At 46.6% G+C, this 21,578-nt stretch overlaps 1 protein-coding gene across 3 annotated transcripts in view; it reads right to left on the bottom strand.

Moving 5' to 3' along the window:
* The window catches only part of st8sia5 (ST8 alpha-N-acetyl-neuraminide alpha-2,8-sialyltransferase 5), a 59,460-nt gene extending 45,785 nt beyond the window's left edge, over positions 1–13,675 (bottom strand). For all 3 annotated transcript variants that reach the window (XM_085975319.1, XM_085975328.1, XM_085975333.1), the window contains exons 1-2: positions 13,528–13,675; positions 12,589–12,999 (exon numbers count right to left, since the gene is read on the bottom strand). In XM_085975319.1, coding sequence (XP_085831445.1) covers positions 12,589–12,713 — 125 coding nt within the window. In that variant the 5' untranslated portion in view covers positions 12,714–12,999; positions 13,528–13,675. The remainder of the gene's footprint in view (positions 1–12,588; positions 13,000–13,527) is intronic.
* Between the last annotated feature and the right edge of the window lie 7,903 nt (positions 13,676–21,578).

The raw sequence follows: 21,578 nt of genomic DNA, 5'->3' as shown, positions 1-21,578 counted from the left end.
AATGGGCCGACACGTGGCAGATGAAATTTATTGCAGAAAAGTGCGAATTGTTACATTTTGGTAGGAAGAACGAAGAGAGGCAATATAAACTAAAGGGTACAATCCTAAAGGGGGTGCAGGAACAGAGAGACCTGGGGGTATATGTGCACAAATCGTTAAAGGTGGCAGGGCAGGTTGAGAAAGTGGTTAAAAAAGCATACGGGATACTGGGCTTCATAAATAGAGGCATAGAGTGCAAAAGCAAGGAAGTTATGATGAATCTTTATAAAACACTGGTTCAGCCTCAACTGGAGTATTGTGTCCAATTCTGGGAACCGCACTTTAGGATGAATGTGAAGGCCTTAGAGAGGGTGCAGAAAAGAATTACAAGAATGGTTCCAGGGATGAGGGACTTCAGTTATGTGGATAGACTGGAGAGGCTGGGGTTGTTCTCCTTAGAGCAGAGAAGATTGAGAGGAGATTTGATAGAGGTGTTCAAAATCATGAGGGGTCTAGACAGAGTAGATAGAGAGAAACTGTTCCCATTGGCGGATGGGTCGAGAACCAGAGGACACAGATTTAAGGTGATTGGCAGAAGATCCAAAGGCGACATGAGGAAAAACTTTTTTACGCAGCGAGTGGTTATAATCTGGAATGCACTGCCTGAAAGGGTGGTGGAGGCAGATTTAATTATGGCTTTCAAAAGGGATAAGTACCTGAAGGAAAAAAAATTGCAGGACTATGGAGAAAAGGTGGGGGAGTGGGAGTAGCTGAAGTGCTCTTGCAGAGAGCTGGTATAGGCTCGACAGGCCAAATGGCCTCCTACTGTGCTGTAATGATTCTATGATTCTATTTTAGGGGAGAGACTTCCAGATTTCCACTACCCTTTGTGTCAAAAAGTGCTTCCTCATTTCACTCCTAAATGACCTTGCTCAAATTTTAAGATTATGCACCCTTGTTCTGGATCTCACCATCAGAGAAAATAGTTTCTCTGTATCTACCCTATCGAATCCATTTATCATGTTAAACAACTCGATTAGATCACCCCTCAACCTTCTAAACTCAAGGTGATACAAACCAAGTTTATGTAACCTGTCCTCATAATTTAATCCTTTAAGCCCCTATATCATTCTGGTGAATCTGTGCTGTATGCCCTCCAAGGCCAATATATTCTTCCTGGATCCTTGCACAGTATCTTCTGATTGGTACCTAAAAGTAATCCGTCCATAGCAAGGTTGCTGTAGAACAGTTTGACAACATTTGTCAGCTTCCAAGTGGTACCTTACCCAAGTGCCCAGATCGTGAGCTTTGGATATAGTCAACGATGGAGACATCATAGCCGAGCCAAATCCTGTTCTCACCTGATTCTTGACCACTTTCCAATAGGGGCTAAAAGTAATGATCAAATTCAGGAACCCTGGGTGAATTTCCCCTCCCTAGGCCAGAAACACAGACACCAAATGTAATGCTCATACTGTCATCCTGACTGAGGCTGCTAACTCACCACATAATAAATAGCAGTACCACAGACTGAATAAACAGACTTTTCAACAACAACTTGAATATTTATAGCACTTTTAACATAGTAAAACATCCCAATGTGCTTCACAGGAGCATTATCAAAATTTGACACCGAGCCACATAAGGAGATATTAGGGCAGATGATCAAAAGCTTGGTCAAAGACGTAGGTTATAAGGAGTGTCTTAAATGAGGATAGAGAGGTAGCAAGGCAGAGAGGTTTAGGGAGGGAATTCCAGAGCTTAGGACCTTGGCAGCTGAAGGCAGGGTGGAGCGATTAAAATCGGGGATGCACAAGAGGCCAGAATCGGGGGAGCGCAGATATCTCGGAGGGTTGTAGGGCTGGAGGAGATTACAGAGGTAGGGAGGACGGGGTCATAGAGGGATTTGAAAACAAGGATGAAAATTTTAAAAATCGAGACGTTGCTTAACGGGGAGCCGATGTAGGCCAGCGAGCATAAGGGTGATGGGTGAACGGGACTTGGTGCGAGTTAGGATATGGGCAGCAGAGATTTGGATGACCTCAAGTTTACGTAGGGTAGAATGTGGGGAGGCCAGCCAGGAGTGCATTGGAAGAGTCGAGTCTAAAGGTAACAAAGGCATGGATGAGGATTTCAGCAGCAGATGAGCTGAGGCAGGGGCAGACTGGGCAGTCCAAACTGGACATAGCGCAACCCAAATACCAACCCAACAACTGTGTAACTCAACAGCAAAGTAGACATAAGTCGGCTATGTGTGTCTCACTCATGTGCAAAAAATTCTATATGCAATACATTTCCATCAAGTACTCCTTTCTTTAAAAAAAATCCTCTTATGAGACCTAAAGGCGTGGCAACATGGTGGGTATGTTACTAGACTCACCTGGACCGAGTTCAAATCTGCCATACGGTTTGAGAATTTCCAGTGCATTGAGGGGTTCCTCAAGCAAAGTGCCGGGTGCTTCTTACATCCGCCCCCTTTCCAGGTGACATCAAAAACAGGCCGATGATGTCAGCGGTGAGATGGCTGCCCCCAAAGTGATGAACACCTGCATAATGCAGCATGCAATGTTTTAAGCCAGTGGAAGTGGGGCCCACCAAAATGGGAAGGATTGGTTTCCTTACAGCAGCTGGTCACTAAGCTCATTTTCTGCCCCCCCCCCCATCCCGTACTTAGTGGACACTCCAGCCACGCCAATACTAGTTCAGGCACCCTACAACTTAACTGCCTGACCCTGGGAATTCCAACAGGGTTGGGCTCTTCAACTGGCGATGCAACTGAAGACATGGTTACAGTGGCAGAACAGCGTTGCAGATTTTTGGCTCACTCAAAGAATAGTACCGGATGGAGGCATGTGGAACTATACTCCAGCATGAATCAGAGCCTTTGAGAAAAGAAAAGAAAGCTTGCCACTTCACAACCAAGTAATATTAAAGAGATTTTGTTATTAATAAAGGTTCTGATAATCACAAGTAGACCCAGTCTACTGACACTTAGTCTCTTTAATTACTTGCATGTTTTGTGGTATTTAAACTATGTTAACCATAGACTTACTTGATGGGGGATTGTCATAATCAAATATAGTTACTTTATTCCAAATAATGAAGTGCCCATGTTTAACCCAGAACTCCAATGCCTGGAGATCACACACACACAACATGAAGACGATTAACTGGCCAGTGATCTCAGTACTCTTTGTAGTATCTTGCTGTGTGCAAAATGGCTGCAAAGTTTAGCTGTATAACAACAGTAACTGAATCAGCCTTGGCTCAGTAGTGGCACTCTTGCCTCCGAGTCAAAATGTTATGGGTTCAAGCCCCACTCCTGAGACTTGAGCACGTAATCTAGGCTGACATGCCAGTGCAGTACTGAGGCAGTGCGGCACTGTTAGAGGTGTCGGCTTTCAGCTGAGACGTTAAAAGTCAGGCTCCATCTGCCCGCTCAGGTGGATGTAAAAGATCCTATATTTGAAGAAGAGCAGGGTAGTTCTCCTGGTGTACTGGCCAACCTTTGTCCCTCAACCAATTTTGCTAGAAAAAAACCCAGATTATCTGGTCATTTATCTCATTGCTGTTTATGGGACCTTGCTGTATGCAAATTGGCTGCTGGATTTCCGAGTTCGAACTTCAAAGAGGATGGGAGATATATCAGACCCCAACCAGCTATTCTCATTAGATTGAGTTGATTGAGCTGGGGCTCACAGGAAACACGCCATGAATGCACAAGCCCACGTAAAGACTGCACATCACAGACACCTGAACTAAAGTCATTTTATTACTTCAGAAATCATTCGTAACAGATTCAGTGAGTTAAGTATAGCTATATCACATGCAATCTATTGTGTTGATCTGTTGCTATTATTTAATTCTACTTTTCATTAAAGGAATTCATAGTTTACCGGCCTAGGCACCTGCTCTGATCGTGTTTATTTTTCTGTTATTGAAAACACAGGCGGAGACTTGAGTGCTCTGTGTTTTACAATGAGCAATTTACAGTAACAAGGGTTTCTGTTCAAACCCGAGGCAACACTACATTACCACATATTGCCTGTATAAAGTTGCACCGACTCGTGGGGAGGGCTCGCTTACAGGAGTAACCGTGTCAAGACGCAAGAGAGAATATCTGTTGAGAGCCCTAGAAATGCAGCTTCCCCATCTACACTGCCTACTGGCTCTTCCAAGGTAGATCACAAAAATGAAAATTGCTAGTAAAATAAATTAAACTACAGACTGAAGATGTCTTGCAGTGTGCTTAAGACAGTAATTCAATATTAGGGTTCTGGTGACATTAATATATCCACTCAGTGTCGGTCAGTCATTCAGGCATTCATAATCTCGGGCAGCCTGTCCATAATCCCAAGTGAGAAGGCTTACATTGAGCCTCCACGTACTCTACATTTTCAAATGAACACTATGGGTGAAACAGTTCTTTTTCCTAAAGAAAAAAAAAAATCACTTATTTTCTCAACTTAATTTTAGGAAAAATAAAAACATGTGAACAAAATAATCGACTGATGGAGACAATGTTGTGGAGCATTCAGTGGGGATGTGCAGGAGGAGAAGATGAAATCCCCCCCGCCACCCCCCAGGCATGCAGAGCACCCTATGAAGTGTGTAGTGCTTGAGAGGTGTGGTAGCGGATGGGAGTGAGAACTGTATAGTTTTTACCCCGTTTCCACTCTCTCCATACAAATTCACAAAAGTCTTAAAGGAACATAATCTTCACAAAAAATGTCCTTTTCTGATTTGCACTTAAACAAATTGGCCCGGATTTTGTAGTAGTAATAATGGTGAGGCTATCAGCACTCACCGTTAATAAGGAGTAAATTGGACAGCAACTTCCGGCATCCGCACATGCGAAGTTAAATGTGGCAATCAGGAAGTTGCTGACCGAGCTCCCCTGTTCCTCCACAAGCTTCGCTACACCAGTACTTCGCTGAGAGATTCAGCATTCAAACACATGAAGGGCATGAGGCTGCAGTACTTACGCACTAGGTACACACTAAACACGCCAGAAAAAGTTAGGGCTTGTCCATTCATGTGTGAGTGAATTTTTAATGGCTTGATAAGTGTTCATTACTGCCAAACAACCTCTCTGGCACTGAAAATTTGCTTTTTATAAATGTGGAGTCTCATTCTTTCAGATTTTAATTGCTGTAGGAGATTTTTTTAAGTTTAAAATTTAAAAAAAAATTTAAACTTTTTCTTTCTGTCTCTTATCTCTCTTAATCCCATCGTTCTTTTCCTCTTTTTATTTCGCTTTCTGTACATGATTCTACATTGAATTAAATATTCTCACTTACACTTCCTGGTTTAGACTCTGCATGCCTTAGTAAAGATTCTTCAATCTGATTGGTTGAAGAGACAGGCTGTTGCTTGCTCTGTTCATGTAGGTCCCAGAAGCCCTGTAGAGGGCGCTGTGCTGAAATGGCTCTCTAATTACCATAAATTGCCATGCAAAATCCCACTAAAAGTCTGTGGGCAGCTGTAAGCGTAATGAACGGCGAGCGCCGCTCGTTCGCCGCTGGCCACAAAATCCAAGCCACTGCCCTGTTACTTGCGTGTGATGTGGAGTCAAGAAGCAAATTTTTTAAAAATGAAATAAAAAAACAGAAAATGTTTGAAATGCACAGCATGGCAATCAGCATCTGAAAGAAAAAGACAGCTTAACACTTTGGCTGCAACTCTTCATGTGAAAATCGGATTTTCCAAGCATATTTGCATGAAAACAGTGCCTCTTTAAACTCTATGCAGTCGTGAGCCATAGAAACCAGAAGATCTCAGCTTCAGTCTTGGTATGTATTAAATTAGGGCAACAGTTCAACTTACAGCTGTAGTGTATGTACCTTTAAGAGAGAACTACTTTTACAGCTCCTGTATACTGTAGTACCAGCAGTGACCACACCTGTATATAAGCCTTGAGCATGCCTCTGTACTCCCAGTCTTGAGACTACCCTACTCCAGTAAACACCTGTTGATTGTTAAGTTACAGCCTCCGTGTAGTTCTTGGGAAACATCCTATTTAAAGAATCACGGATCTAACAGTGGCGACGAGGTGGATTCGAATCTGCCTGCAACTCTGCATTTCCCGTCAAGGAGTCGCTCCGGGAGGACGGTGGAAGAAAGTCGAGGCCAGAAGCACGGGCGTCGACCACGAGCAACCACCCAGTCATCCGGCAGCAAGTAAACATCGCAGGAGAGGCTGTTGAGAGCCGGGCTTGGTTCCCCAGCCACGACGATCCAGCAACAAACTGGCAACAGGTGCAGTGCACACCCTTCCCGGACAGCGGCGGCAGGAGCCCACCTACGGCGTAGAAAAGCCGAGCAGCGTCGACGGGGTAAGAGAGAGGGTGAAGCGCACAGGGCGCGGCCGGGGGTTGAAAACCGAGCGGCGTCGAGGAAAAACAAGCAGAGAGAGAGAGAAGGTAAAGCAGCAGCCGGGTTCAGGACCGAGCGATGGCAACGGGAAAGGCGCACAGGAGAACGCGCAGAGCACAGCCAGGGCTCAAGGGCTGAACCGCGTCCGCGGGGAGAAGAAGGGAGAGCGCAGGAGACGCCATTGAGCCGCGGAGCAGAAGGGAGAGCGCGGGAGACGCCATTTTTAGAAGCCGCAGCGGAGAAGAAGGGCGAGCGCGGGAAGGAAGGAAAGCGCGGGAGACGCCATTTTGTGCCAGCGGAGAAGAAGGGAGAGCGCGGGAGACGCCATTTTAGACAGTTAAATCACACCCAGGGATGGCGAAGAGTGCCAGTATCACGGCGTTCGACAATGAAGTCGAAGATTGGGCGACATATGTGGAACGCTTTGAGGTGTACTGCAGGGCGAATGACGTGCCAGATGCTAGGAAAGCACTGGTTTTGTTAAATTCCATGGGTGCAAAAACTTATGGCTTACTGCAAAACCTGATAACCCCAGAGAAGCCCGTGGAGAAGAATTTCGAAAGCATAATAGAAATCCTACAGGACCACTTAAGCCCCACACCGCTGCTGATAGCAGAAAGATTTAAGTTCCACAAAAGGAACAGCATAAAGACGAAAGTAATGCTGAGTACTTAACGGCACTGCGCAAGTTATCGAAACACTGCCAGTTTGGAGCGGGACTATCAGATACGTTAAGGGACAAGTTTGTGTGTGGGCTTCAAAGTGAAGGAACCCAGAAACGGCTTCTATCAGAAAAGGATCTTACGCTGGACAAGGCTTTCAGCATGGCAGTATCACACGAAGCAGCCGCACGGGGCGCTGCAGAGATACAATGGAGACCGCAAGAATACGGCACCAATGAAATGTCATATGGAGCAGGGAAGTGTTATCGCTGCGGCAGAACAACACACGATCAGAAGGATTGTTGGTTCAAGGACCAAGTGTGCAGACAGTGTGGAAAAACAGGACACATAGCAAGAGTCTGCAGGTCAGGGAAGAAAACCAACGGCAAGAAATCTCCACAGGAGAAGTACAAAAAGGTACATAAGGTGATGGACAGTAGTTCAGACGAACAGAGAAGTGATACAGACTCCGGAAGCAAGGAGCTGGGTTGTTTGAAACTACATAAGGTAACCAAAAGGGAGGATCACCTGACTATCTGGGTCACACTCAAGATAGACAGAGTCCAAGTGAAAATGGAATTGGTCACTGGATCAGCCCTAACAGTCATAAACCAAAGGGACTACAAGCGGCTATTTCCACATATACCCTTGGAAGCTACAGAGATTGTCTTGAAGACGTACACGGGGCAAAAAGTCTACCCCAAAGGAAAAATAAGGGTGAAAGTGATATACAAAGGCCAGGAAATACCTAAAATGGACCTATATGTATTGCCAGATGGAGGACCACCACTACTAGGACGTGAATGGATCCGGAAGATACAATTAGATTGGTATTCCATACAGGCACTGAAGGTTGAGGCCAAAAAGGATGACGACGCCACACCTGGACGACTGTCAAAAATGCTAACTGACGCACAAGAAGTGTTCCAGGAGGGACTCGGAACACTAAAAGGCATAACAGCAACGATTAAAATAGAGGAAAATGCAAGTCCAAAGTTTTTTTAAGGCCAGACCGGTGCCTTATGCGATCCGACCAGCCATTGAAGCAGAGCTGGAAGGGTTGGAACATTCAGGAGTATTGTCCAAAGTGGACTGGAGCAAGTGGGCTACACCCATCATCCCTGTAATGAAGAGGTCGTTGAGTAATACGCCTGGGGAACCAAAGAAGGTCCGCATCTGTGGGGATTTTAAGGTGACAGTGAACCCAGTCCTTCACACGGTACAATATCTGCTTCCACGGATTGAGGATATTTTCGCCTCGCTATCTGGAGGTAAACGCTTCACCAAAATTGATCTGGCCCAGGCGCATTTGCAAATGGAGGTAGAAGAAGCCACGAAACAATACCTCACGATCAACACTCATAAAGGTCTCTATCAATACAACCGACTGGTGTTCGGGGTAGCATCGGCTCCGGCTATTTGGCAAAGGGCAATGGATCAAGTCCTGCAAGGGATTCCAGGGACCCAGTGTTATTTGGACAACATCCTGGTCACGGGCGAAAATGACAGTGATCACCTCGCCAACCCGGAGAAGGTGCTCGCTAGATTAAAGGAATATGGGCTACGAGCTAATCACCACAAGTGCGAGTTTTTCCAGAATCAGATCTCGTATTGTGACCACATTATTGATGAAGAGGGGTTACATAAGTCCCCTGAAAAGATTGAGGCAGTAGTAAAGGCTCCAGCACCGGAAAAGGTGTCACAACTGAGGTCGTTCCTCGGGTTGGTGAACTACTACCATAAGTTCTTACCAAATTTGTCTACAGTAGTACACCCACTGAATACCCTACTGCAAACGGGGGTACTATGGAAGTGGAATGACGAATGTAAACGAGCTTTCCAGAAGTGCAAAGATTTGATCACATCAAAAGAGGTGTTGGCCCATTTCAACCCAGCACTACCAATCCGGTTGGCATGTGATGCATCACCCTATGGTATTGGAGCAGTGTTGTCGCAAAAATTCCCGGACGGGTTGGAGAGGCCAGTAGCCTTTGCGTCTCGGTCACTAACCTCAGCCGAGCGCAACTACGCCCAGATCGACAGGGAGGCCCTCAGCCTAGTATGGGGAGTAAAAAAATTCAACCACTATCTGCATGGACAGAAGTTCACCTTGCTGACTGACCACCAACCACTTGTCTCCATCTTTAATCCAAAGAAGGGCGTTCCAGTGATGACTGCACAACGGTTACAAAGATGGTCCCTTTTTCTAGGGCGAACCAATATGAAATAGAATATAAAGGCACGAAACAGCATGGAAATGCTGATGGGCTATCATGCTTGCCACTGCCTACTGTGGAGGAAGCACCAGCAGTGGACCCTATCGAGATATTTTATTCGTCAATAATTGAACGATTGCCAGTAACTAACGCGGATATAGAGGAGACCCGCAATGATCCGACACTGTCTCGGGTATATGATTTGACGGTGAGGGGATGGCCAACACATGGCGACTCACTGTTGCCAGCATTCTCATTCAGAAGAGAACAGCTGTCAGTATGCCAGGGGACAGTGATGTGTGGATTCCGAGTGGTAATTCCACCCAAGTTAAGGGAGAGAGTGCTAAATGAGCTTCACGAAGGTCATCTGGGAGGGGTGAAAATGAAAAACCTTGCTAGGGCTTATGTGTGGTGGCCGGGGATTGATCAACAAATCGAGGACCCAACTAAGAGCTGCTCAGGATGCCAGAAGGTCAAAAAATCCACCACCACATGCCCCTCTACACCCCTGGGAGTGGCTCTCCTCTCCATGGCAACGGGTGCATATTGATTTTGCTGGTCCATTCATGGACTCAATGTTTTTAATAGCTGTGGATGCGCACTCGAAATGGCCTGAGGTGATCCAAATGTCCTCCACCACCACGGAGAAAACTATTGCAGTCCTATGGACCATCTTTGCCAGGAACGGCTTGCCAGAGCAGATTTGCTCTGATAACGGACCACAGTTTGTGTCTGAAGAGTTCCGAAGATTTATGAAAAGGAATGGGGTAAGGCATTACACCTCCGCTCTGTATCATCCAGCCACCAATGGATTGGCTGAGAAGTTTGTACAAACCTTTAAAAAAGCAGTAAGGGCCATGTGCGATGACGACATTCCACTGCAGCATAAGGTGGACAATTTCCTGTTAGCCTACAGAAATGCAACACATACCATCACCAACCAGACCCCGGCCATGATGTTCTTTAACCGAAGGTTGAGATCTCGTCTGGATTTGCTCAGACCAAATGTGCGAAGAAGTGTCGAGGATAAACAATTCCAGCACATTAATGAGAAGCCGACAAGGAGCTTCAATGTAGGACAACCAGTCTTGGCCCGTGATTACCGAACAGAGAAATGGCAACCCGGAACGATATGCACACGGCAGGGGCCATTAATGTACACAGTGGATGTCGGGGAGAACATTGTGAGACGCCACGTCGACCAGATCTTAGCGTCACAGGAACGAGTCAACCCCATGTCTCGCGTACCTGGGAATGAACCCGACATACCGGCAGCATCTACCTCAGAAACAGTAGCAGTGGGAACCGATGGAAAGGGGCCAGAATCGCCTCCGCACCAAGAACAAGAACCTCGGGAAAGGCGCTATCCAGAAAGGATCAGGAAGCCACCCCAAAGACTGAATTTATAAATGGACTATTTCTGTTTAATGTGCATGTTAAAGTGTTAATTGTTATTTGAATGTTATAGGTACTGTTAATCTAAAAGGGGAGGAATTGTAGTGTATGTACCTTTAAGAGAGAACTACTTTTACAGCTCCTGTATACTGTAGTACCAACAGTGACCACACCTGTATATAAGCCTTGAGCATGCCTCTGTACTCCCAGTCTTGAGACTACCCTACTCCAGTAAACACCTGTTGATTGTTAAGTTACAGCCTCCGTGTAGTTCTTGGGAAACATCCTATTTAAAGAATCACAGATCTAACAACAGCAAAATTATAATCCCCCCAGTAATGAAGCAGCCCATGCCAGCCTACAACAGGGCCTGACTAACATTCAGGTTTGGGCTGACAAGTGGCAGTAACATGTGCACTACTTACATTCCAGGTAATGACCATTTCGAACAAGAGAAAATTCCCAGCCACCTCCCATTGACTTTCAATAGCACCACCAGTGCCAAGTCCTCCACTATCACCATCTTGCGGCACTGCTGACCGGATACTGAACTGGACCAATCATATCAACGCTGTGGGTGCAAGAGCAGGGCAGGGGCTGGGTACTCTGCAACGAGTAGCTGAGCTCCTGACCCCTCAAAGCCTAACCTCCCATCTACAAGGCTCAACTCGGGAGTGCGATCGAATACTCATCATTTGCCCAGATGGGTGCAGCCGCAACAACACTCAAGAAGTTCAATACCATCTAGGACAAAGTGGTTTGCTTGATTCCGTTGCACTGTAGCTGCAATATGTACAATCTACAGGATGCACTGCAGCAACTCACCAGGATTACTTTGACATTGTCAGCCGCAGCTCAGTGAGTAGCACTCTCGCCTCGGAGTCAGAAGGTTGTGGGTTCAGGTCCCACTCCAGGGGCTTGAGCACAAAATCTAGGCTGACGCTCCAGTGCGGTACTGAAGGAGTGCTGCACTGTTGGAGGGGCTGTCTTTCAGATGAGATGTTAAACCAACTCAGGTGGACGTAAAAAATCCCATCACACTATTAGAAGAGGAGCAGGGGAGTTCTCCCCAGTGTCTTGGCCAATATTTATCCCTCAACCAACATCACTAAAACAGATTATCTGGCCATTATTACATTGCTCTATGTGGAACCTTGCTGTGTGCAAATTGGCTGCCCGGTTTCCTACATTGCAACAATAACTACACTTCAAAAGTTCTTCATTGGTTCTAAAGTGTTTTGGGATTCCCAAGGTTGTGAAAGACGCTATATAAATGCAAATTTTCTCTCCCCACCCCACCCACCCCCCCATATGACCTCGACCACGGAAAAGGACAAGAGCAGAAATGTCTTGTGAATACAATCACTTCCGACTTCCCCTCCAAGTCACGCACCATCTTAACTTGGATATATATCACTGTTCTTTTATCGTTGGTGAGACGATATCCAGGAATTCCCTACCTATTACCATCGTGGGAGCCCCATCGCCCCAGTCAAGATGAAAAGGCCACCTCCACCTTCTCAGGGCACCTTGGAGTGGGCGATAAATACAACCTTGCCAGCATTGTCCACATTCCGAGAACACATTTAAAAACTGGCCCTCAGCCAATGTGTGCAGTATTGATCACCATCCATTGACCCTTTACTGGAAAATGTGCAGCCCTGAGCACTGAATAAAAGCAGAACTGTGAGGCTGAAAGCCTGCTGACAATCTCTGTCTCCGATCACATATGATGGTCACTGGGGGGGGAGGGTGGCGGTGGAAGAGGCGATCCCAGCGTTCTGCTGGCACCTATGTACAAATACCCCAACAACAATCACTGTCTTTGAGAGAAGTGGGAAATTTGAGATGGAAAAATAAAAATCTCTATACAGTTAGGAGCTGCTGGTCCTTCCAGCCCCGTACACATTATTAATTGCCAGCTATTTAGAGGAAGGCAACTTTAGCACCGGTTATCTTACCTTTTTATGTAGTTCTTGCCGTACATGATCTGCTGCAGCAGGGTGACTATTGCAAAGGAACAAATAAATATGAAAAACAGGGCTCTGTTTCCCAACAGATCTCTTCCGGAAGGGTCTGAATACATTCTTCCAACATGAAGGCGACCCTCTCGGAGGACCGTTGGCTGGGTGTCGGGGTCTCTCTCGCTCTCTGATCTTATTTCAAGCCCTGTCCCAGTGAGGTCTCCGACCTGCAGCAGTCACTGACATCTACTGCAGCAACGGGCAACGAAAGCCAGGCGCCAGTTTGCGTTGTATTAAGACCATCAATCGCCAAACTCTCCGATTCTGTCCGTTCACCCCTGGAATCGGTTATCACAGATGACTGGAGCCGCAATCTTCTTAAAGCTTTGCCCCCAAAAAAGTTCCTCTCTATAGTTTTGAATAAAATAAAATTGCAAAATATAAATGTCTTGTTTTTTTTTCCTACCGCTCCCCCCCCCCCCCCCCCCCCAACAAACTCCAGCAGCACGAATATATGTAGAAAATAAATGGTCCCTGGATAAGGTGGGTTTAAATGCAAGCACATTGAGCGAAGCGCTGCCAGAACAGAGGCTGGTCGCTCGGGTTTTTTGAAACGTGTGCTGGTCTGGTGCGGATCGCAGCAGAGGAGGGACAGCGGGATCCAAAGCAGTTCCTCCCGGTGCTGCCACCGACACGGAAAGGGTCTCAGTGGAGGACGGCCGGTGCTGCAGCTCCGGGTCCGTGACTCGACCAGGCTCGCTCCTCCAGCCGCTTCTCCGCATTGCAATGACAAGGAGACATGTTTAAATTGTGTGTGTGTGTGTGTGTGTGTGTGTGTGTTTTTAAAATTTTACGCCGATCTTAATACTTACAAATAATCTAAAAAAAAAGCATTAAAAATTATAATTAAAACACACACGAGTGTATTTTGTTTACTTGCAGGAGTCAAGTCGGTTTCAAGGTGCAATGTCTGTTTCCCATCTCCAGACTTGGCATTTCTGTGTCTGTTTCACCTCCCTTCCACCCGTCTCACATCGCGCTCTCTGTCTGTCTGTCTCCCTCTGCTTTGCTTGCTTCCCGATCTCTTACCCTCTGCCTCCTTCTCTCACTCAGAATAAAAAAACAAGGTCACTAGGCATCTCGTCAAGGACAGGCCGCTTCCACCGCCCGCTGATTCTTTAAACACGTATATTCCATCTGGTCAGAATGTTTTATTTAGATATACAAATTAACAGATTTTTTTTATTGGATTCCACCAAATCTGCCTCTAAACATACGGGGAGGGATTACAGTTAGTAATTATCTTTAAAAAAAAATAAAAAAAAATGCCCAAATGCTAAGGTAGCAATGTTTACAGGACACTATGGTAAATTAACAATTTGAATTATGCAGCAAATATGACTGCATTAAATATGTATGAATACGCTATAGTGCATTATAGTCTAGAAATTACTGCTGCCGATGTTCATGGGCTCCACATAATGCCTTCCTATGCCATTTCCTGCATGTTACTTCAAACAAGCGCTCTACTCGGAGCTCCGGCACGGCAAGAGAGCCCCAGGTGGGCAGAGGAAACGCTTCAAGGACACCCTCAAAGCCTCCTTGAAAAAGTGTAACATCCCCACCGACACCTGGGAGTCCCTGGCCCAAGACCGCACAAAGTGGAGGAGAAGCATCCGGGAAGGCGCTGAACACCTTGAGTCTCTTCGCCGGGAGCAAGCGGAAGCCAAGTGCAGGCAGCGCAAGGAGCGCACGTCAACCCAACCACCGTCTGCCCCACCTGTGACAGAGACTGTAGGTCCCCCATTGGGCTCATCAGTCACCTGAGAACTCATTTTTAATGTGGAAGCAAGTCATCCTCGGTTCCGAGGGACTGCCTAAGAAGAAGGAGACGACTTCAGTGGAAATATTATTGAGCCAGAATTTGCACGACGTGCCCAAGATGGGGTTTTTTCCACACCCTTCAGCTCGAAAAAAATTTGCGCCGTATCTTACTGGTAGTATGAGCTGATAAAGGCATGGCGCCGGCAACGGGGCTTTTTAAAAAAAATTCATTCACGGGATGTGAACGTCGCCAGCAAGCCCAGCATTTATTGCCCTCGAGAAGGTGGTGGTGGTGAGCCGCCTTCTTGAATACAACTGAGTGGCTTGCTAGGCCATTTCAGAGGGCAGTTAAGAGTCAACCACATTGCTGTGGGTCTGGAGTCACATATAGGCCAGACCGGGTAAGGACGGCAGATTTCCTTCCCTAAAGGACATTAGTGAACCAGATGGGACCTCAGTGAGCGGTGGGACCAACAGTGTATCTCCTTAACCAATGAGATTTAAGGATTGCGAAAGAAACAGAGGAATGACGGTTAAGGAAGGCGAATTAGAGTGGGTGAATTAGAGTCAAATCAAGTACTAAAAGAGAAATAAAGGGAGGAAAAGAAAAATATGATTAAGAGAGAGAGAAAAAGGAGACAAAAGAAAAAGTAAGGAAAAACATTTAAAAATGTTAAATTTGGCCTGCTATTCCTAACCAGTCTGGTCTATATGTGACTCCAGTCCCATGCAATGTTCCCTTTAATTTCTAAATATGCATGGCTTTTCCTATTTAAAAGCTGGTGAGCCGGCCGCACAGGAGCTGCAGAGTGGTGCGCGGCCACATGGCCACACAGCTTAAAGAGTACATTGGTCCCATACCAACATGGTTGACTCTTAACTGCCTTCTGAAGTGGCCTAGCAACCCACTCAGTTGTATCAAACTACTACAAAAAAGTGCAGTGGTTCAAGAAGGCCCACCACCACCTTCGCAGGGTAACTAGGGAGGGGCAATAAATGCTGATGCCCACATCCTGGGACTGAATTTTTTTTTAAAAAGTGCCATGGGAATCTTTTGTCCACCTGAGAGGATCTTGTTTAAATATCTCATCCGAAAAATGGCCACTCCAACAGTGCTGCACTGTACAGTCGAATTACAGTATGCAGATGACACTTGCATCTGCGCTCACTCGGAGATCGAACCTCAAACCATCGTCAACACCTTCACCGAAGCGTACGAGAGCATGGGCATTACACTAAACATCCATAAGACAAAGGTCCTCTACCAACCTGCCCCCGCCACACAGTACTGCCCCCCCGATTATCAAAATCCACGACAAGGCCTTGGACAACGTGGACCACTTTCCATACATAGTAACATAGAGATAGGAACAGGAGTAGGCCATTCGGCCCTTCGAGCCTGCTCCGCCATTCAATGAGATCATGGCTGATCCTCGTCTGAGATCATAGCTGATCTTACCAGTTCAGTACCCCGTCCCCGCCTTTTCTCCGTAACCCTTAATCCCCTTAGCCTTCAGAAATATATCCAATTCTCTCTTGAAAATATTTATTGAATTAGCCTTCACAGCCCTCTGTGGCAGGGAATTCCACAGGCTCACCACTCTTTGAGTGAAGAAATTCTTCCTCATCTCTGTTTTAAATGATTTGCCCGCTATTTTTAGACTGTGGCCCCTGGTTCTGTGCTCCCTGGCCATTGGAAACATTCTCTCTGAATTCAGCCTGTCCAGGCCTGCCATAATTTTATATGTTTCGATGAGATCCCCTCTCAATCTTCTAAACTCCAGTGAGTACAAGCCCAAACTATTTAATCTCTCTTCGTAGGTCATTCCCGCCATTCCAGGTATCAGCCTGGTGAATCGCCGTTGCACTCTTTCCATGGCAAGAACATCCTTCCGCAGATGGGGCGACCAAAACTGTACACAATACTCCAGATGCGGTCTCACCAGCACCTTGTACAGCTGTAGTAAGGTATCCCTATTCCTATACTCGAACCCCCTTGATATGAAGGCCAACATACCATTTGCCTTCTTAATCGCCTGTTGCACCTGCATGCTCTCCTTCAGTGACTGGTGCACAAGAACACCCAGGTCCCTCTGCACTTCCCCATCTCCCAATCTATTGCCATTTAGATAATAATCTACCCTCCTGTTTTTACCCCCAAAGTGGATAACCTCGCATTTATCCACATTATAGTGCATCTGCCACGTATCCGCCCATTCCCCCAACCTGTCCAAATCGCACTGTAGCCTCCTGACATCCTCATCAGAGCCCACCCCTCCTCCTAGTTTAGTGTCGTCAGCGAATTTGGAAATATTGCATCCAATTCCCTGATCCAGATCATTTATATATATTGTGAACAGCTGGGGTCCCAGGACAGATCCTTGCGGCACCCCGCTGGTCACTGCCTGCCACTCTGAAAACGAGCCGTTTATTCCAACTCTCTGTTTTCTATCCGCCAGCCAGTTCTCTATCCACGTTAATACTTTGCCCCCAATCCCATGAGCCTTAATTTTGCATGACAATCTTTTGTGTGGAACCTTATCGAAGGCTTTCTGGAAGTCAAGGTACACCACATCCACTGGCTCTCCCCCATCTATTTTACCAGTTACTTCCTCAAAAAATTCCAGCAGATTAGTCAAACACGATTTACCCTTTGTAAATCCATGTTGACTCTGTCCGATCCTTTCCCCATTTGTCAAGTGCTCCGCTATTTTATCCTTAATAATGGACTCTAGCATTTTGCCCACAACCGATGTAAGGCTTACTGGTCTATAATTCCCTGCTTTCTCTCTACCTCCCTTTTTAAATATTGGGGTAACATTAGCTACCCTCCAATCCACGGGTACTGTTCCCGAGTCAATGGAGTTCCGGAAGATGATCCTTAGAGCATCTGCTATCTCCAGGGCCACCTCCTTAAGTACCCTAGGATGTAGTTTATCAGGCCCCGGGGATTTGTCGGCCTTCAGTCCCCTCAACTTACCCAACACCATATCCCTAGAGATACTAATTTCTGTCAGCTCCTCCCTCTCATTAGTCCCTATGTTTGCCGATATTCCTGGGAGGTTATTTGTGTCCTCCTTTGTGAATACAGAACCAAAGTATGAGTTTAATTGGTCTGCCATTTCCTTATTCTCCATTATATATTCTCCCGAATCGGACTGCAGGGGACCGACTTGGGATTTTACCAGTCTTTTCCTCCTGATATACCGATAAAAGCTTTTGCAGTCTGTCTTTATTTTTGCTGCAAGTTTACTTTCGTATTCTATTTTCCCCTTCCTGATTAATCCCTTTGTCCTCTTCTGCTGTATCCTGTACTGCCCCCAATCTTCCGGTCTGGTGCTTTTTTTTGCCAGTTGATATGCCCTTTTTTTTGATTTTATGCTGTCCCTAATTTCCCTCGTTATCCACGGTTGAGTCACCTTTTTAGGTTTATTTTTATGCCAAACCGGTATAAACATGTTCTGGAATTCTTCCATTCTATCTTTGAATGCTTGCCATTGTCTATCCACTGTCAATCCCCCCAGAAACACCACCCAATCAATCTTACCCAATTCCCGTCTCATACCCTCGTAATTCCCTTTATTTAAGTTCTGGACCTTAGTCTCTGATTCAATTTCCTCACTCTCCATCTCGACTGAGAGCTCGATCATATTATGATCGCTCTGACCCAAGGGGCCTCGTACAAGAAGATTGGTGATAAGTCCCTTCTCATTGCACAATACCCAGTCTAAAATGGCCTGATCTCGAGTCGGCTCCTCGACATATTGGTCCAGATAACCGTCCCGAAAACATTCCAGGAATTCCTCCTCCTCAGAATTTTTACTAATTTGGGTAGTCCAATCAATATGTAAATTAAAGTCACCCATGATGACAGCTGTGCTCTTATCGCACGCTTCTCTAATTTCCCTTTTTATGCCTTCCCTCACCTCCATATTACTATTTGGAGGCCTATATATCACACCCACTAACGTTTTTCTCCCCTTGCTATTTCTCATTTCTACCCATACAGATTCCGTTTCATCCGAGTTAATATCCTTCCTTTCCATTGCATTAATCCCCTCCTTTACCAGCAATGCTACCCCACCTCCCCTACCTTTTTGCCGATCCTTCCTAAATATTGTATATCCCTGGATGTTAAGTTCCCAGCCTTGCCCACCCTGCAGCCACGTTTCTGTAATCCCAATCAAATCATACTTGTTTACCTCTATTTCCACAACTAATTCATCCACCTTGTTCCTAATGCTTCTAGCATTAAGATACAAAGCCTTCAGGCTTGCTTTTTTCACACTCTCATTATGAATTAGTTTGGCCCTTTGTGTTTCTCTCCTTTGCTTATTGCTTCTCACCTTTCTACCATCTATTTCTGACTTCATATGACTTCCCTCTTTTCCACTACCTAGGTTCCCATCCCCCTGCCAAATTAGTTTAAATCCTCCCGAACCGTCCTAGAAAATATTACCCCGAGGACATCGGCTCCCTCACAGTTCAGGTGTAGACCGTCCCCTTGGTACAGGTCACTCCTCCCCAAGAACTGGTTCCAATGCCTCAAGAATTTAAATCCCTCTCCCTTGCACCACTGCTCAAGCCACGTATTTAGCTTATCTATCTTACTCTCTCTAATCTTATTAGCTCGTGGCACTGGTAGCAATCCAGAGATTACTACCTTTGAAGTCCTACTTTTCAATTTAGCTCCTAACTCCCTAAATTCAGCTTGTAGGACCTCCTCCCTCTTTTTACCTACATCGTTGGTACCTACATGTACCACGACAACTGGCTGATCCCCCTCCCCCTTCAGAATGCTCTGCACCCGCTCCGAGACATCCTTGACCCTTGCACCTCGGGAGCCTACTGTCAAAAAGGGCAGACGTCGACGACGAAGTCCAACACCGCCTTCTGTGTGCCAGTGCAGCCTTCGGTCGCCTGAGGAAGAGAGTGTTTGAAGCCCAGGACCTCAAACCCGGCACTAAGCTCATGGTCTACAGAGCAGCAGTGATACCCGCCGTGCTGTATGCCTCAGAGACATGGATCATGTACAGCAGGCACCTCAAAGCACTAGAGAGGTACCACCAACGCTGCCTCCGCAAGATGCTGCAAATCCATTGGCAGGATAGGCGCACCAACGTCGGTGTTCTCGCGCAGGCCAACATCCCCAGCATCGAAGCTTTGACCACGCTCGATCAGCTCCAATGGGCGGGTTACATTGGCCGCATGCCCGATACGAGACTCCCAAAACAAGCGCTCCACTCGGAGCTCCGGCATTGCAAGAGAGCCCCAGGTAGGCTTCAAGGACACCCCCAAAGCCTCCTTGAAAAAGTGTAACATCCCCACCGACACCTGGGAATCCCTGGCCCAAGACCGCACAAAGTGGAGGAGAAGCATCCGGGAAGGCGCCAAACACCTTGAGTCTCTTCGCCGGGAGCAAGTGGAAGCCAAGCACAAGAAGTGCAAGGAGCGCACGTCAACCCAAGCACCCCACCCACCTGCCCCTTCAACCACCGTCTGCCCCACCTGTGACAAGAGACTGCAGGTCCTGCATTGGACTCATCAGTCACCTGAGAACTCATTTGTAATGTGGAAGCAAGTCATCCTCGGTTCCAAGGGACTGCCTAAGAAGAAAGAAGACTGATTAGCTTGGATTATGTACTCAGGTCGCTGGAGTGGAACTGCAATCAATAACCTTCTAACTCGGAGATGAGAATGCTACCACTGAGTCAAGGCTGACATTTGGATTTCCCCTTCAGACTTTCATTTATGTATTTATGTTTTTATTTCTCCAATACAAGTGAAGAGGTGTTGGATATACTACCGCTTAAGGTACAAAGCTCATGTACTACTTGTTTTCACATGTCAGGGCTGTTCCTATAGGAGCTATTGGTCAGCTATTGGAAGTTGGCTGTGGTTGTTGGAGGTCATTCATCTCAATCACATGACATCACTGCAGGAGTTCCTCAGGGCAGTGTCCTAGGCCCAACCATCTTCAGCTGTTTCATCAATGACCTTCCCTCCATCATAAGGTCAGAAGTGGGGATGTTCGCTGATGATTGCACACTGTTCAGCACCATTCGAGACTCGTCAGATACTGACGCAGTCCGTGTCCATATGCAGCAAGACCTGGGCAACATTCAGACTTGGGCTGACAAGTGGCAAGTAACATTCGCACCACACAAGTGCCAGGCAATGACCATCTCCAACAAGCGAGACTCTAACCATCTCCCCTTGATATTCAATGGCATTACCATCGCTGAATCCCCCACTATCAACATCCTGGGGGTTACCATTGATCAGAAACTGAACTGGACCAGCCATATAAATACTGTGGCTACAAGAGCAGGCCAGAGGCTGGGAATTCTGCGGCGAGTGTCTCACCTCCTGACTCCCCAAAGCCTTTCCACCATCTACAAGGCACAAGTCAGGAGTGTGATGGAATACTCTCCACTTGCCTGGATGAGTGCAGCTCCAACAACACTCAAGAAGCTCGACACCATTCAGGATAAAGCAGCCCACTTGATTGGCACTCCATCCACCACCTTCTACATTCACTCCCTCCACCACCAGCACACTGTGGCTGCAGTGTGTACCATCTACAAGATGCACTGCAGCAACTCGCCAAAGCTCCTTCAACAGCACCTTCCAAACCCGCGACCTCTACCACTTAGAAGGACAAGGGCAGCAGACGCATGGGAATATCACCACCTACAAGTTCTCCTCCAAGCCACACACCATCCTGACTTGGACCTGTATCGCCGTTCCTTCACTGTCGCTGGGCCAAAATCCTGGAACTCCCTTCCTAACAGCACTGTGGGTGTACCTACACCATATGGACTGCAGCAGTTCAAGAAGGCGGCTCACCACCATCTTCTCAAGGGCAATTAAGGATGGGCACTAAATGCAGGCCTAGCCAGCGACGCCCACATCCCATCAATGAATAAAAAAAAATTTTTAAATTTTGCTAGTTTTCTAGTATGGCACACATGAGATAGAGAGCAGAAGACAGGCAGAAAGAGAAAAACAGAGACAGAGAAAAATAGGAGCGTGACAGAAGGAGACAGAGGGAGAGGGAACAATGAAAGCAAATGTGTGTATTTTTCACAGGTCCCCTCACCTGTGTCTCCAATCGTTTTGAAGGCAGACCGAGAAAACACGTGGTAAGATGAGACCAGATA

Source organism: Somniosus microcephalus, chromosome 2 (genome assembly GCF_052327205.1).
Source record: "Somniosus microcephalus isolate GS21.2 chromosome 2, FLI_Smic_1.0, whole genome shotgun sequence".
Lineage (NCBI taxonomy): Eukaryota > Metazoa > Chordata > Chondrichthyes > Squaliformes > Somniosidae > Somniosus > Somniosus microcephalus.
The sequence above is the reverse complement of the archived record's forward strand: the minus strand, read 5'-3'. Positions and strand labels throughout refer to the sequence as shown.